This window comes from Perna viridis, chromosome 2, assembly GCF_037379345.1.
Source record: "Perna viridis isolate PV_CMFRI_1.1 ecotype Kerala chromosome 2, ASM3737934v1, whole genome shotgun sequence".
Classification (NCBI taxonomy): domain Eukaryota; kingdom Metazoa; phylum Mollusca; class Bivalvia; order Mytilida; family Mytilidae; genus Perna; species Perna viridis.
The window spans coordinates 36343299-36359782 of record NC_142446.1 but is presented as its reverse complement, the minus strand read 5'-3'; the positions used below and the strand labels follow the sequence as shown (position 1 = coordinate 36359782).

Below are 16484 nucleotides of genomic sequence, written 5' to 3'. Positions count from 1 at the left end.
TGGTGATTTTTAGGTACCTTTATACCCCCATTACCGAATCAATTTGTCGCCAAAGAAAACCTGGATGCGAGTGTATTCTTTCAAAAATTTATACAAGTTAGAATCCCCATATTTCGCATACGTAAAGCAGGATTGGTCTGAAAATTGTTTCAGACATCAATATGACACTTTATAGATAGGTTAAGGAATCGCTCTCTCCTCAAAACTTCGTGCATCGCTTTTGTCGCCTTTTCTATAAAATGTAGTTTACACTGTTTATGGTTTCCGTTTTTTTTTTTGTGTGAATGTAACCATGGGACGTTCATTGTAGTAAAATATTGAATAGTTCGCCTGTCTGCCCTTAGAGAATAAACTAATATTAATTATGGCTACATTGACTCTCATTTTCCACGTCTCTTAAGTTTTTAAAAGAATTCTGCGCATGTTGTAATTCGTCAGCTGATTCTGCCATTATAACGATCATCTGCGTACAAAATAAGAAACAGCTGTATAAATATTACCAGCTTTTATTCGATGTGTTTACTAAGGTCACCCATTCCCATGATATTTTCGGAATCTAAGTGATCTTCTTTAATGAAAACAAAAAAGGTGACAAATTATCTCCTTGTCTGACTCCAACTTCGCATATAAATGGTTCTGATTTTTTGTTGTTCAAGATGAGACTGGACTTCATGTTCTGGCACATACTAAATATAACTTTTGAAACATTTTATCATTGTTGCTGTTGCCATAGCGCATTTCGATTTACCGTGTCAAATGCATTTTCGAAGTCCACAAAAGCACAGAAAAGTTTCTTTCTTTTATATTGCATAGTTTCAATAAGGCTGTTCATGACAAAAACATAGTTAATTTTGGAGTAGCCAACGCGAAACCTGTCACAATTAGATTTCCTTTAAGGGTTTTATTACTCTTTAGTTTCTTTAGAGTGAGTACCATTTCATCTTTTGAAATGGGAATATTTTCTTGTGGCATCTGTTATGAAATAAAACAGTTTACAGGGGCGAATTCAGGCGGGGGCCTGCGCCCCCTCCTAAAATTTGCAAAGCATGGATTGTCAGGGGTAGGTTTAGGCGGTTTTAGGTTGAAACTTTGATTTCTTGCTAATTTTACCACAAAGATATCTACATTACACCCACTCTAGAAGAATATTTCAAAAATTTAACCTAAAAAAAATGTAACTGTGCGCCCCCCTAAATCTAAAATCATGGATCCGCCCCAGGTTTAAGCTAGTCGTCGTTAGACTATATCATTCTGTTATAGAACACGCCGAATAAAGTATTTGATTGTATCTGAATAAAAAATATAAAATATGAGCTTGAACCGGTTGCAAAGTTGACATTTAAATAAAGCACATTGCAAAAATCAAAATTTTACATACATGTACTTTTTAAGTAGTATTTAGTTTGGTTTCATAATTCACTGTTTATTTATCATAAATATGCAGAGATTATGTAACACCCCCCCCAAAAAAAAACAAAAAAAACAAAAAAAACAAAAACAAAAACAAAAACAAAACAAAACAAACAAAAACAACGACGTTAATAGTACAAATGCATATATTTTCCTCTTTGTTGACTTATGTTGTGAGTACAATGTCACATTTTTTCTTTGAATGCCCCAACCATGGCTCCGTAAGAAATAAGCATCACAATTTGTTGAAAGTGTACTCCGTAAGGTACATATCTCTCGATAATTATATTTTAACAAAATGGTTCAAATTTAGAGGCTGAGATCATTTCGCAGAAATCAAATAATTCAGACAATATATTTAAATCTCACTTCAATCAGTATGAAGCTCTACAAACAATCTTTTACGACAAACGTTCCGTCGTTTTATTAGGCATAACCCCTGAATATTTATAAAACTATGTGTAGTTCACTGATTATTTACCGTTTTATTTCCCAATGAAACGAATGCACTGGATGACTTTTATGGATGTTTTTATACTTACTAATGTCATATTAGGAATTATAATATGAAAGGATGGAACCGAAAAAAAAACGCAGTAAATTAATGTCCAACAGCTGCAGGAGTCATTCGCAATATGATGGCATGCGAACGAATTGTGGAAAGAAGAATTTCTCGGTTTTCAAAATACAAAATGTACATCAAAGTTTTTTTTTTATGCCGTTCACACCCCAAAAAATAAAAGAGATCTGAAGTTCACCCTTTCAAGTCAACAAATTAAACTGTTTTATTCCCTTTTCTTTAGCACCTGCGTAAGGAGTGTTCATATCACAGCTCATACGCTATGCCAGAGCTTGCCGAAACTACGCAGACTTTTTGTATCGCGCTAGAATTCTAACAAATAGGCTTTTGGAACAGGGTTATATTGCTACAAGATTGAAGTCATCACTACAGAAGTTTTACGGTCGTTATCATGAACTCGTGGATCGTTATGGTGTATCCATCTGCACAATGAAAACTGACTTATTCAACGTGTCATGGTTTTCATTCACTCGTTTGTCTACCCCGGACTTAACTTTTTATGAGCAACTCGGCAGGTGTTTCTAGAAAAGCAGAGGACGCTTACCCTACCGGTGCACATGGCCCATGTTTCCAATTCTTAGCGGAGTTCGAGTTGCTCATTTGCTTTTGTTACTATGTATGTATGGTTTTAGTTACTTCATGTTCTTTGTTGTGTATGTCTGTTTTCCATGTCGGGTCTTTGTCCCCGGATTACATTATTTTGATTGGTTCCATTGATTATTGTTATTGCCTCGCGCTCCAACCAAAAAAAAAAATGAGTTACCTAACGAGATTTGTTTTGATCGAATGTCAACATATACAATACAATACAATGCATGACAAACAATTACATTGTACAATTCCAGTTTCACATGGTTCCAAAAACGTACAGAAAGAACACTTTACGTATAAACGACACTAGTAAAATGTAAGAATACAAACTATTGTTATGTTTTGATAAAGCCAAAGAAGTTGACATTACCTTGGATATCTCATTTAAGCCGGTATGCTTATTTCCAAAGGGGTCTGTATGGTGCAAAAATACTTAATTTCTAAAACATTAAAACAAAAACCGGTGTAAGACTTTGGCAGGCTATAATCTCAATAATCTGCCTCAATCTTCATATTAGGGCCAAAATTAAAGTGTGTTTGCCCTTACCCTACCTACCCATAAAAAATGGCCATATCACAAATAATTCAATTGCCATTCTCTGACAAGATTTTTTTTATTTTCAAAGCAACATTTTCACATCTTTAATGACGGATTTTACAGAATCAGATGAACTTTTGGGTAAGAAAATATTTTCTCTACCTACCTACCCTAAGGAGGTAGGGTCGGGTGAGGGGAAACGTGGCCTTAAGTAGCAGTCTTAATAAAAATCAGACAGGAGGTGATTCATGCATATCAAAAACCCACTGAAAGAGTAATCTATAGAACCAAGGTTATAGCGGTAATCAGAAGAATGCAATCCAGGGAAAAAGACCAGACATGGAAAACAGACATACACAACAAATAACATAAAGTAACTAAAATCATACATACAAAGTAACAAAAATAAATGAACTGGAAGCATGGACCTGGTGCACCGGTAGGGTAAGAGTTCACTTTTATTTCTTTTTCAGAAACAGTTACAGACCACATAGCCAGTCATAAATTTTCATGTGGGTTTTGCGCTTTTGAGATAAAATTTACATAGATTGTACATAAAATTAGCACTTTGCAAGAGTTAGCGTCCTTGATTTTATTCGATTTAGTTGATTTTAGTGAGATATAAATGTATGATTTTCTCAAAAGTACACATCTTAATATGTAAAATACAACTGTTACGTAAAACTACAGCATATGTAGATTGAAAATAACTGTTTATTGGGTTTTTCTTCACCGTAAATCACTTTAATATGATAGTATCTGAATTTTATATGGACCAGTACTTAATAGTAAATGCGACCCAAAAACTGAATTGTCTTTTGACTGAGCAAAAACTTATTGATGCCTGTTTTGAAACATTCATTTTTTTAGTTCTTTCAGATGAACCCCATACTCTCACAAAGTTGTTTTCGTATACCTAAGCATTTATTATTAAATAAATTATGCACATGATTAAGGCACATTTGCTTAATTCAATTTTCGATATTTTGAAGGCCAATATTGTTGAAAATCGGCCTATTTGCTACAGTCATACCCTTTTATACATGCAAATGGTATAATTTATACTCCTAAGTGACTTATTCGCCCAGGCATCCCATGATGCACATGCATAATCAAATTGGCACTGGATAAGGGACATACATAAGGATTTTCTAGAATTATCTGAAAGGCATTTAGCATGTTAGATTTTTACAAAATACCTTTTATGATAATGTCTTCATATATCTTTATTTATTCCCAAATATTTCACAGTATTTTGGGAGCAAATAGTGTCTTCACTACATTTAATATTGAACTCCTCTATTTTTTAGTTTTCTTTTAGAACTGAAAACTGTATACTCCGTTTTTCCCAGATGGAGTAATAGTTTATCATCTACAGTTAATTATTTTGATTTTAGATTACACTGACAATACCAAATGCCAAATTAGGTCATTGTACATTTGATCAATGAAGGAAGTCGAATTTAAAGTTATTACTCGGTCATGTTAAAGCGAAAAGAGGAGATGAAATTATCAAAAGAAAGCGTCACTGAACTATCAAAAAGTGCGATTCGTCAATCGAACTCTATACCAAAAACACAAACGACTGCCCTGGGAGGGTAACTGCCAACGACATCTTTATTCCTCTTGATAATCTTATGGAAATTAAAAAAAACTTTCAACAGATAATTTTATGCACTCTATTCTAAATCATGTCAAATTTCAGATCTAATATACAATTAATAGTGCCTTTCCTTTTACACCAATGTAAGATGTTTGAAATCCGTTCCTCCATACTCCAATATCCAAGTAAATGGCTTGCCAGGCGACATTTAAAGCTGGAAGCCGGAGCAATGCAAAAATTATAATACAATTTTATTTCGAATACACAGCATTCAGTGTGTGACTGAATGAGATATTTGACCAAATGATAAAAGTCTGAAACCGATCTAAATTGAACTTGAAACCAAATTCAATCTGTCTAAAACAGGCATGCTCTGACTTCCAATAAAATTCGTTTTATATATTCAAATCCTGTATAAAACAAAAACACTTATCATAACCCAAAAGAATGTTCAGTTCAAAGTGTACTTTACTATAATGAATAGGGTTTTGGTATAGTAAAACTATGAGTACTAAATATAAATCATGCCTTCTTCCTTTAAATGAAACGTCGATTTTCTTTTTACAGCTAAACATACGCAACTACATAACACTGAAAATGGGTCAGATGTTAATGAGAAAAAAGAAGCAGAAATCAACATACCGTCACTCTAAATCAAAAGCAGATCTGAACAACTATCCCATCCTAGCTGAAATGTTGGGGCAATTGAAGGAACGCCATGAGGAACTACTTGAGAAGGCAAAAAGTCAGTTGACAAAGATGCATCAGAGAGAGAAAATTATCTTTTTGCAGAAATCTCCATCCAAATAAATAAATTATCCCCTTCGGTGATTATGGACAAGATTTGATACTTTTGAAAGTAATTGAGAGAAATTCAATCTTACTTGGTCGTGTAACATGGTATTCTTCAGTGAATGGAGTGGCTTTTGTTATGGTTTGTACATTAAAGCCGCTATATACATGTTTATACTTAGTTATATACCGAATTAAGTCAATCTAATTAAAATTAAATCATTAATTAGGCTACTTATATGGCAAGTGTCAGGGCATCATTTCACAAATTTACGTAAGACTAACGTGCACGTAAATCCCATTGGTTTGTTAATGATTTACGTGTTCGTTAGTTTTACGAGTGCTTTTAATCCGATTGGTGTTGAAATGTTTTTTGTTGCATGGTTTCCTGTCTCTCGAAATGAGCACGGATCGAGTTCAGAATTTGACTCTCCATCTGGTCTTCCATTCTTTATGACATATTTGAATGAAATTTATTAGATATTTGGTACATGTATATTCAATAAATGAGCCAAGAAACTGTCATTTTTTTTGGTTCAAAATAATGAATCAACTGGTCATTTAACAGGAGTTGGACAGAACTCTTAAATCACTCCGTATATAGTAATTCCTATGTACCCTTGATCAGCGTCAGAAATTATTTTCCTCCGAAGAGTGGAAGAAAATTATATTCTGCTCGGAAGAATTGAAGTGTTTTTCCCGTTTAGCAGTGGATCAGATGTCAGTAAGTAATTATACTTCTCGTTTAATTTCATTATACAATATCACGAAATAAAAAAGAAATGACAATTACTTAACATTTAAAACCTAACAAGGAAAGTACTATTTCAATACTTCTAAAGTAAATTGACAAGAGACGAAGCGAGAAACACTGGACATGGAATACCAAACTAACAAGACAAGCAAAAAAGAATACATATGAACGTGCGCAGAGCTCTAGTACTATTGAGCAATCCGACAGTCTCCTCCACAGACCTATAACTGCTTCGGTATTTACTACGTATTACTCCGAAGTGGCGAAGTATTGTGTAGTATGTGGTAAATTCCGAAAGTTGCATGTCCGTACGTCCATCTGTCCGAACCTGACGGTTTCCTGGTGATAACTTTTGAAGATATTGAAGGATCCTTTTTTCAAACTATGTATAGTTATTGCATTGTGTATCATAAAATACAGATGGAGTTCGTATTTTACACAAAAGTTACGGCCATGTTAAGTTGTTTTTACCCCTCGACACACACACACACACACACACAAACAAAACACAACGTGGCGCCGTATCATTTTATATTCCATTAGATGCCATATTTTTAATTTGTTTCTTGTTTAAATTTGTTTAGTTACATGAGTTTTTAATCGAATTATTTGGCTGCAAAGTCGGCTACTAATATGATGGTGCGAGCGAGCGGGGCCAGTGGTGGATTCAGAAATTTTAAAGTGAGGGACCGCTGATTGGGCTACGAGAGGCCCTGCTCCAGAGATTTCGAATCAATATCATGTGACAGTATTTAGGTTATGTGAATTCAAATAGGCACATTTTTGCACGTAAAATGCATTAGCTCTCATGTTCTAACGGACACCCAATTAGCATTGTAGCCAATATTTTCATACCCCTTTCTTTTTACGGCTATAGTGGTGTTCCATGTTTTACTGTGCACTGTCTCTCACTTAGCTACGTAACTAACGTTGAACAAACGTTGCATTATTATTTTTAAAGTTTAAAACCACCTATCTAGTAAAAAATAATTGCAATGTAGTTTGATCCGGTGAAAAGGTGGAACGTACATTCTATTTTATGTTATTTATTACCGAAATAAAACATTGACAATTTTCGTTACCCTTTTTGTAGAATGTTTTGTTTGTTTAAGTTAACGAATATTTGATTAGTCATGCAGACTTAAAACAGTGGATTCCATATTTCAGTCTAATAGTATCCTAGCCAAAGGAAGAAGCACTGCCAAAAGGTAGGGCTTGTCTGGAGCTAGATTGCAGCTATATTAAAGAGGCTTGCTGATTCATATCATTCTATTCGGTCTGCCAAAAAGGCGTACCTTTTTGATTTGTTCATGTAACGTTGTGACATGGCCTCGGATGAGGTTCATTTTGCCTTCATTTGGGATACTCTGTGAAAATTTTAGTACAGTTAGTCTGGGATTGATTTCTTTCTTCTTTTTTTTGTGGGTCATTTTTCCAAACGTTACTTTTTTGGGGATCAAATTCATTTTTAGGGTTGGAATTACTTATTGGAAAGTGTGGGGTTTTTTTGGTCTCTTTTTGGGTGACCATTCTTATGATGTCTTGAAAAAAGAACTTTTTTTAGGGGGGATTCCAGCATTGAGTACTACAGATTACCTGGCAATCTACATGTACGGAATTCCAACCTCTTACATCTATGTTTTATGAGTATTTGGGGGCGGTAAGTACTATTATTTCTCTGAGATGAGCTGGATAAACCGTTTCCTCAATTAATTAAATTGAGAGTCTGACCAGGGAGTGTCTCAGTGAATCAAACAAAAAATCATGAAAAATACACTTCAAATATTTCGAGGATATACCCAATAATTGTAGTTGATTTCTGGATGTAGAGTTATTCGACTTGTACGGATTTACAAGTGGCTCCCGACATTGTCTTAGCAAGTTACATGCAAATCCATAACTTCCGGGTGAAAGTTGAATAAGCAATGTACTGAAATTCATTCTGATTTCACAAACATGCTAAAGTTTAGAAGTATCATTATAAAGGTTTTATTTGTTGTATAAATAAGCACACAACATACCAATTGGACCGACACCAACATATCACTTCTTGTTGTTCAAGCAATTTGTTATTCAATATTTTGTACATCAAGATGGTACAGAACACGTACTTGAACTTACGCGTGTGCAATGTCACCTTGCTTGTGGGATTTTTAAACGAACTCACTACGTTTATACGTACAAGTAGTCAACGTTCCACATTCTGATCAAATCTTAAAGGGTTTGTTTGTTTAAATGCTTAATTGACTACTCCAACTACTTGCTAATCTGGCGGTCAGGAAATAGAATGTGGCCATATCAGTGTTTCTGATAAGGACACTTATTATAAGATATCAGTGTGGACATATAAGCAATTCTATAATATGCAATAGATATAGACTACAACACAAGATACAGGTATGAAGTTCTATTATTATCACATGTACATGTTGTGTGTTAATATGCAAGTGTTACTTGCCTGAATTTGTTGGTCAAATCAGTGCTTGCCTTTAGCTACTAGCCCGAAGCCAGGGGCTAATAAAATGTTATGTACATTTCTTGTTTCGGCCTAGTTGAATCCTATACAGTCCTCTATTGTTCGGGCTAGTTGTTGAGAATTTTTGAAGGAAAGGACTGTCAAATGTATATTAACATTTTGATTTGCCAAAAAAAAGATAAGTGATTACCTGATTTTGAATTGTTTAAACAAAGTACATGTATTACAAAAGAAAACTTGCACTGAAAAGGAGAATTTGTTTGTCAGGAAGTAATTCTCATAGAGACATGTATAATTTAACAGAAGATTGTTTATAGTGTGCATGTACATTGTACATGTATAAGTTTTATATTTTGATTTAGTTGATTTTGTGTACATGTATATGTATATGGCTTGATACATGTATGTATATAGAGAATTGTATGCTGTCTTCATGTTTTCTTTACAGTACTGTATACATGTACATTGTACAAAATAATGGCAAAATGTATGCTATTATATTATACAATGTTTGTCATATTGTACTGCTTTTTATACATAGTTCAGCATTATGATTCATCTACATGTATTTACAGTGCTTTATGTATGTGATTTGTTAAAAATTTATCTCCATTGGAATTAGGAAAGTGTATGGTATACCAAATTTAGCCACAGCTGAATCTATGTTATTTACCAACAGCTATATTTCCATAATATAAAAACCTGCAAGTGATAAGAGTGTAATTTATTGAAATTTGTGTACAAATGTATCTACCAAAGTCTAGGGACATTCTTCAATCAAACAGTCATATCACAGTTTTCCTTATGTCATATGTTACTGGTAATCTTACTATTCCATGAAACTTTTACACATGTAACTCTTATTACTCTACAGTAATGTCAGATTCTGATCTAAATGAAACTAACACATCTACCAAACTGTTAGTAAATGAGACTGAAGAATCAATTTATCCTCCTACACGGGAGGAGGATGATCTGTTTGATGAAGAGGAAGATGACAGGTTAGTTCAAGAAAATCTTTTATTGACATAAAGTGCTGGAATCTGAAAGAATCAGGATAAATTGATCAACAATGAATCATGCTTCTTTAAAAAACATGCACACAAATTTGACCATTTGGGTACACAGTTGATGGTTTTGTGAGGACTACTTGACAGTTAATTCTGGTATCAATTGGAACTCCTCAGCCTTTATAGTTTACAAAAGAAAACCCTTGGAGGCACTAGGCAAAAGAATCTGTCTGGAATTTGACTAATCAGATTCTAAAATTATAGTTTTACTGGTTGAAATTTTTACCATTACTTTTTTTCCCTAACGCCATACTAGACACCAAATTTCTTAACAGAGTTATTGTTCTTTATTTCTAGTGATATCTAATTTTTTTAGTGCCACCTGGGGGATAGAACTACTTTGAGTTGTGTATGATTACAATTCCAGCATTTTTTTCAAGAAGAAATTCTTCTTTCTGCATCCGAGGTTATTTTTTAATTTTTTAAGGTAGCAGTAGAGTACTTCCAATTATTTTGATATGGGGGAAGCGAGTTATCTCTCTTTGATGATAAAATTGCAATGCATTAGAATTTTCATATAATTTATACATATCTAGAATTACACTTAAAAAAGAAATGAATGAAATTTCTGCAGTTCAGATAACATTGAATAAGATTTAATGAAAAGATTTTTGTGTTTTTTTCTTCTATGATTCAACTACTGCCAGATTTTTACAGATTTATGTACACAACTAAGTCAGAATAGAGGGCAAATTTCTTCTTTCTCTGTAGCTCAAAAGTTAAAAATGTGGGTTTCAGAGAAGAAACAAATGTACATGTATAAAAATGTAATTTGAAACTGATTTGAAAAAAAAACCATGTACATGTACTATTATTATTATTGGTACTGATAGTATATTTGTACATGACTACATTTATCAAGTAAGTGTGATTTTGTACCCATGATGGCAAAGTTTAATCTGGGTGGGGAAAGTCAGTTGGTAAAATCCAGCAGTTAATTTTACAAAGAAATCAGAAAGTATTCTAATTCTTAGGATAGGCATGCCATCACTCCTTTATTTCAGTATATATTTTATGTTAAATCAAATTTATATTTCCCAGTACATGTATTTCCTATGGAAATATGAGTTTTTCTCACTGTTTTGCCAATCCTGGAAGTCAAAAAAAAAAAGAAAAAAGGAAGGAATTCTAATTCTTAAAATTTTAGACCTAGAATAGGCATAACTCCCATACTGAAGTATATGTTTTATGTTAACTCAAATTTATATTTCCCAGTACATGTACATTTATGTACTTGTATTTCCCTTAGAAAAATGGGTACATTGTATTTTTCACTTTTTTGCTAATCCTGGAAGTGTACAATTGATTATATGTTTTGACATTACAGTATTCGTAATTGTTTTATTAGAAATTATAATCAATTTTACACTTGCACCTTTTTTTAGGTTATTAGTCCTTCAGGATCAAGATTCTTTATGTCAGATATTCATTTCAGAAACTTCACTACTATTTCTGAACACTACACAAATGTAATTTCATTAATATCATTCAGTATCTCTTTTAAAATCAGCAAATATGTTTTAGGCAATTGTTCATCCTAATAATATTCTATCACTGCTGCAAATACAAAATCTTCATCTTTTCACCAATATTTTATGATTAATTAACAGGAAGTGAAGAGGATTAATTAAAGAAAAATTGGTTGCATGAAAAATTCAAATTAATAAAATGTGTCTATTTTGGGAAATTAGTTATAAATTTCAGAAATTATTTTCTTAAACTCAAAATTAGTTCTATTTGAGTATAATTACAGTATAAGAATAGTTTTTGAATTTAATTGCAAATTAATTTTTGGACAGGGTTAACAATTCTTGAAAAAGGTGAAATGAAACAAAATTTGTAATATGTACATTGTATGTGAAGTTGGATCCTGTTTGATTAATGACCTACACTTTATTTCTCTGAAATCAGTGGTAAAAGTTGACATTCAGTTTATACATGTTCATACAATGTATTAGAAGAAAACAAATCTAAGGAGTTATGTTACTCATGTTTTCTTTGAAATCCTGCTACAGCTTTCACAAGGAACAAAGGTACCATACTGTACAGTATATATTACCAATGTATTCATAATTCAATACAAGAAAGAGTAATCAAGGGAACCAAGGTTATAGCAGTAATCAAAAGAATGTAATCCAGGGACAAAGACCAGACATGGAAAACAGACATACACAACAAAGAAAACATGAAAACTTCCCATACCATCATTAATTTCAAATCATTGATTTTTACTAATGTGTTTGGACTTGTAGTTTATTAGATGTCGAGTGCAAATTGGAATCTACTGTGGACCTAAGTGCTTACAGAAGAAGAGAAGGGCTGAGGAAATATAGAAAATCTTTCCATTATCTTAAACCAATAAGGTTTGAGAAAAGGTATGCATAGTTTGTAAGAAAAAGATATTTGACACAACTCTACATGCCTAGTTGATTTTCTGTGAGATTTATATTAATGTTCTGAAGGAATCTTTGTTACTATTACTATTATTATTGAAAAAATTATATAAAAAAATCATGAAGTGTTTTTGTAAAAACTGTAAAAAGGAAAGGTTGCAACATATGTTTTTTATGTGTTTTGAAAACACCTGAAAAACATATGTCTGCCGTATGTTTTTGTATGTTAAGGACCACCATGAAAAACATATGAAAAACAAGTAAATAAAAATCGTACAGTAGTTTTTTTGTTTTCAATAGGATTGCACATAGGGCTGTTCCATTAAAAGATATGAGGTACCCAGAGAAAGCACTTTTTCACCAGGGGAGCCACCCATAGAAGTTCTTAGGAAAAGAGTTTGGTTTTCATATGATTTTTGAAAACATTATTTCATGTATTTTTTAAATGCACAAAAACATATATACAGTGAAACTTCTCCAAAGTGGACCATAAAAAAACTTGTCTTCCCTTCAAACTGGCCATTTTCAAAAGTCCTGGCTGATATACCTTAAACTGTGTGTTTTGACTTCAATAGATCGGCCACCCCCTAAAACAGTAAATTGGTCGGTTTTTCACAGTTTTAGTTATATAATTCAAGTAAAAACAACCTCTTGATTCCAGCTGACCGGTTATTGTTCACCTGTTATAAATGTGTCAACTAAACTGTTAATGATTACGTAATATTATGTATTTAGTAATTAGTAATTCATTCACTGACCAGTTTGCATTTCATCAGTGGACAGATGATAGTTGAAGGGAACAGTAGTTTAAATAACAAATTGAATCCAGACATCACATTTTGTCACTGGTTAGGTGTTAATTGGTATGTACACACATCAGGCAATCAGGCTTTAAACAATCAAATAATGTGATCTGTACCCATGCCAAAACAATAAAGAGGTAAAATTATTAAACTTCATTGATGCGTTGTTTACTAAAACAATACAAATGATTAGTTAGCATCAATAGCCCTTTGATCTTTAATACACATTCTTTCAAAACTGTCAACATTGTTTTGTTGGCTGTGCTGTTTATAAAATCAAATCATTTACAAATGATGCAAGCTTTGAAATGTAATAACAGGTCCAAAGTTTTGAATTGGCCTTGACCAGGAAACCAACAACGTGTAGGTTATAGAACACATAAATGGAAACAGCTCTTGGAATGTATTGCTATTTTTCACAAAACCGGCCACCCCTATAAACCGGCAATTTTATCTTGTCCCAGTGGTAGCCGGTTTGGAGAAGTTTCACTGTATACCATACTGGTCCTAAACACATGTTTTTATATATTTTAAAAAAATATGAAAACATATGTTTGGGACCAATATAGAAATTTATGTTTTTGTGCCCATAGAATTACATGGAAAGAAAAGTTTTTTTTTTCTAAATTACATGAAAACCATACCTTTGTCCATAACCAAGTCCTATGGAAGACATATAATTACCATTTGATTTTATTATCCTTTTCTTCATTAATTTATTAGTCCTAAACATGTGTTTTTCAGATGTTTTCAAAACTTATGAAAAACATATGTTTCATCTTTTCAAGTTTAACACACATGTCAAGTTGTTTACATTCTTCAGAACAAAATATGCCATTTCTACTGTATGCTCTCTTCTAGTCCAAAAGATGAAATCCCAGAAGGCACAGCTGGTTTGCTGTCATTGTTGACCTATGCTTGGCTAACACCAATCATTTGGAGGTTGTATAAAAAGGGGGAAGGCTTTCTAGCTCATATGAGATGCAGTGATGGTGATCGAGCAGAAACAAATGGAGAAAGGTACATGAGTTAAAATCTGCATTCTATGTGGTCAATTCTGATATGGAGTGCCACAAAGATCAAAGGAAACCATGATTACAATCCATGCTAAAATTTCTTGATTGTACTCTAAAATATCTACATAATTACACAATAGCTGTAGGCTTATTAGATTACAGAATCTTACAATTACCAAATTACAATGGAAATATTTCATTTTTTTCCCATTTTTCTTTTGTTATTCAAGCAAAGGTAGGCATAATATTTGTTATTTACTTTCCCTGAGTAAAAGCATAGGTAAGTATAATATCTACAAATATTATGCCTGCCCAGGCTTAAATTCTCAGCTTAATGTGGGCAACCATGAATTATTTTTTGAATGTTTTGCTCAGAATTCTTATCAAGTTAATACGTATCTGTTTTGAAATTGATGACATTGAGTTTTTTTTATGAATTATTTTTTTCTGTAAAAAATTCAGGTTATTTTCCTTTAGGTACAAGAAAATTAAGTGCAATGCATGTATGCTTTGGGTATATTAAAAAGTTAGGACTTGTGTCTGTATCCTTTTTCTGTAGCACCTCAAATCTAAGAGAAGGTTGAGGGCATTGGTGTTCCTTTTGATGCTTTATTTGTTATTGAACTAACTGTCCTTAAAAAGAACTACTTTTTCTTACAAAGAACAAAGATAACATTTTTTTAGCCATGTTAGATTTCCTTTTCTCACTAAAGAGACAAGGATATTTTAGACTTGTGAGATTTCCTTATCTCACTCCCATGGGTGAGAAAAAACACACATTTTTTGTGACGTTGCGATAAAACGTTACATTAGGTCTTGTAAATATAAAGGAATTTTAGAAAGCAGGTGTAATGAAAACAAAAATCAATGTGAACTAAAAGTGAGAAAAAGAATCAAACATGGCCAGAAAATGCAAGACTATGAAAAGCCTTATGCCACTGAGAATGCAAGACAGAGAATTCTTCCTAAAAAGAGACAAGAATATCCATATTTTTAGCCCTGTGAGATTTCCTTATTCTACATTCTGCATTAACATACTAATCACTGAATCAGTTTTAAAAGTGAGTAAAAATCAAACACCAGCAGAAAATGTAAGACTAGGAAATCTCGGACACTCTTGGATAAAATTTCAATGTTTTCTAACTCGGGAGAGCATTGTTATCTTATTCCTGGATGTCTGAGATTTCTCTGTCTTGCACTTTCAGCTGTGTTAGATTCTTTTAATCACAAAAGATATATACAGTACTAACCAGCTGTGAGGACCACTTGAGTTAACACAAGTCACATTATTTCATTCTTGTGTGAAAGAAAACATGCTAAAGTACGGACAATTTTCTTCAGATTAGAGAAGTTATGGAATGAAGAGCTAGCCAAAAATGGACCTAAGAAGGCATCATTTGCTAGAGTGATTTTCCGAGCTGTGAGAACCAGGATATTGATATCAGCTTGTACCATAATAATATCTGTCACTTTAAGTTTTTCAGCTCCTGTAAGTTGGATTTTTAAATTTCATATTAATCTGAAATATTAATTGGTATGAAAAGTTCAATTATACAATAATACATGTAGGTTAAAATTTGAAACTATTACTTTTCTTATCCGTCTACATGTATGTAAGAGTACTTCCCTTTTTTTGCTCACCTTGCCAAAGGCCATTTGAGCTATTGCCATCACTTGGCGTTTGTCATCATCTTAGTCGTCCTTCGTTAACAATTTTTCATAACTCTTCTTCTCCGAAACTACTCGACCAATTAGAACCAAACTTGGTTTAAATGTTCTTTAGGGTTTTCTGCATAATACCAACGTGGGGATTTTTGATTCATTGAAAAAAATGGTCGCCATACTGAAAATAGAACATAGGGGTCAGACAGCAGTTTTTTGCATATATCTCCAAAACTGTTAGGTTTAGCCAAATTCTGACATAGGTAAAATTGTTCAGCATGATGATATCTATATGCTGAAATTTTCATTTTAATTTGTTAAGCCATGTTGGGGTTATTGCCCTTTTTCACGTTTTTTTGCTATTTTTAATGTTATTTCTTTAAAAAATCTCCTCTGACACTACTTGACCAATTGGAACCAAACTTGGTATGAATGTTTCTTGGTGTATCATGTATAGTACTGATGTAGGGATTTTTGATCCCTCAAAAAACATGGTTGACATTACTAAAAATAGAACATAAGGGTCAGGCAGTAGTTTTTCGCATATATCTCCAAAACTGTTAAGTTTAGCCAAATTCTTTTGATTGCCGAAATGATTCTACTTATAAGGCCTACAATAATTACCAGGGATCTAAGTTGTCAGATGACTCCTTGTAAGAGTTGTTGCCCTTGAAAGGTGAAAAATGTAGTTTTTTTTTTTTTTTACAGTTTTCAGCCAATATCTTGAAAATTTAGTTGTTTTTACTGTTTTCTGCCAATATCTTGAAAACTATGATAGAAATAAACTGTCAGTTGC

At 32.8% G+C, this 16484-nt stretch overlaps 1 protein-coding gene across 5 annotated transcripts in view; it reads left to right on the top strand.

The window, feature by feature from the left end:
• Nucleotides 1–8155: 8155 nt before the first annotated feature.
• Nucleotides 8156–16484, top strand: part of LOC148624846 (ATP-binding cassette sub-family C member 5-like) — a 49547-nt gene continuing 41218 nt past the window's right edge. For all 5 annotated transcript variants that reach the window (XR_015919790.1, XM_088567847.1, XM_088567845.1 and 2 more), the window contains exons 1-5: nt 8156–8665; nt 9619–9745; nt 12067–12189; nt 13872–14030; nt 15368–15515. Coding sequence is in view for 4 of the 5 variants with exons in the window: in XM_088567847.1 (XP_088423973.1) it covers nt 9621–9745; nt 12067–12189; nt 13872–14030; nt 15368–15515 (555 nt within the window). In the remaining variant the exon portion in view is untranslated. The remainder of the gene's footprint in view (nt 8666–9618; nt 9746–12066; nt 12190–13871; nt 14031–15367; nt 15516–16484) is intronic.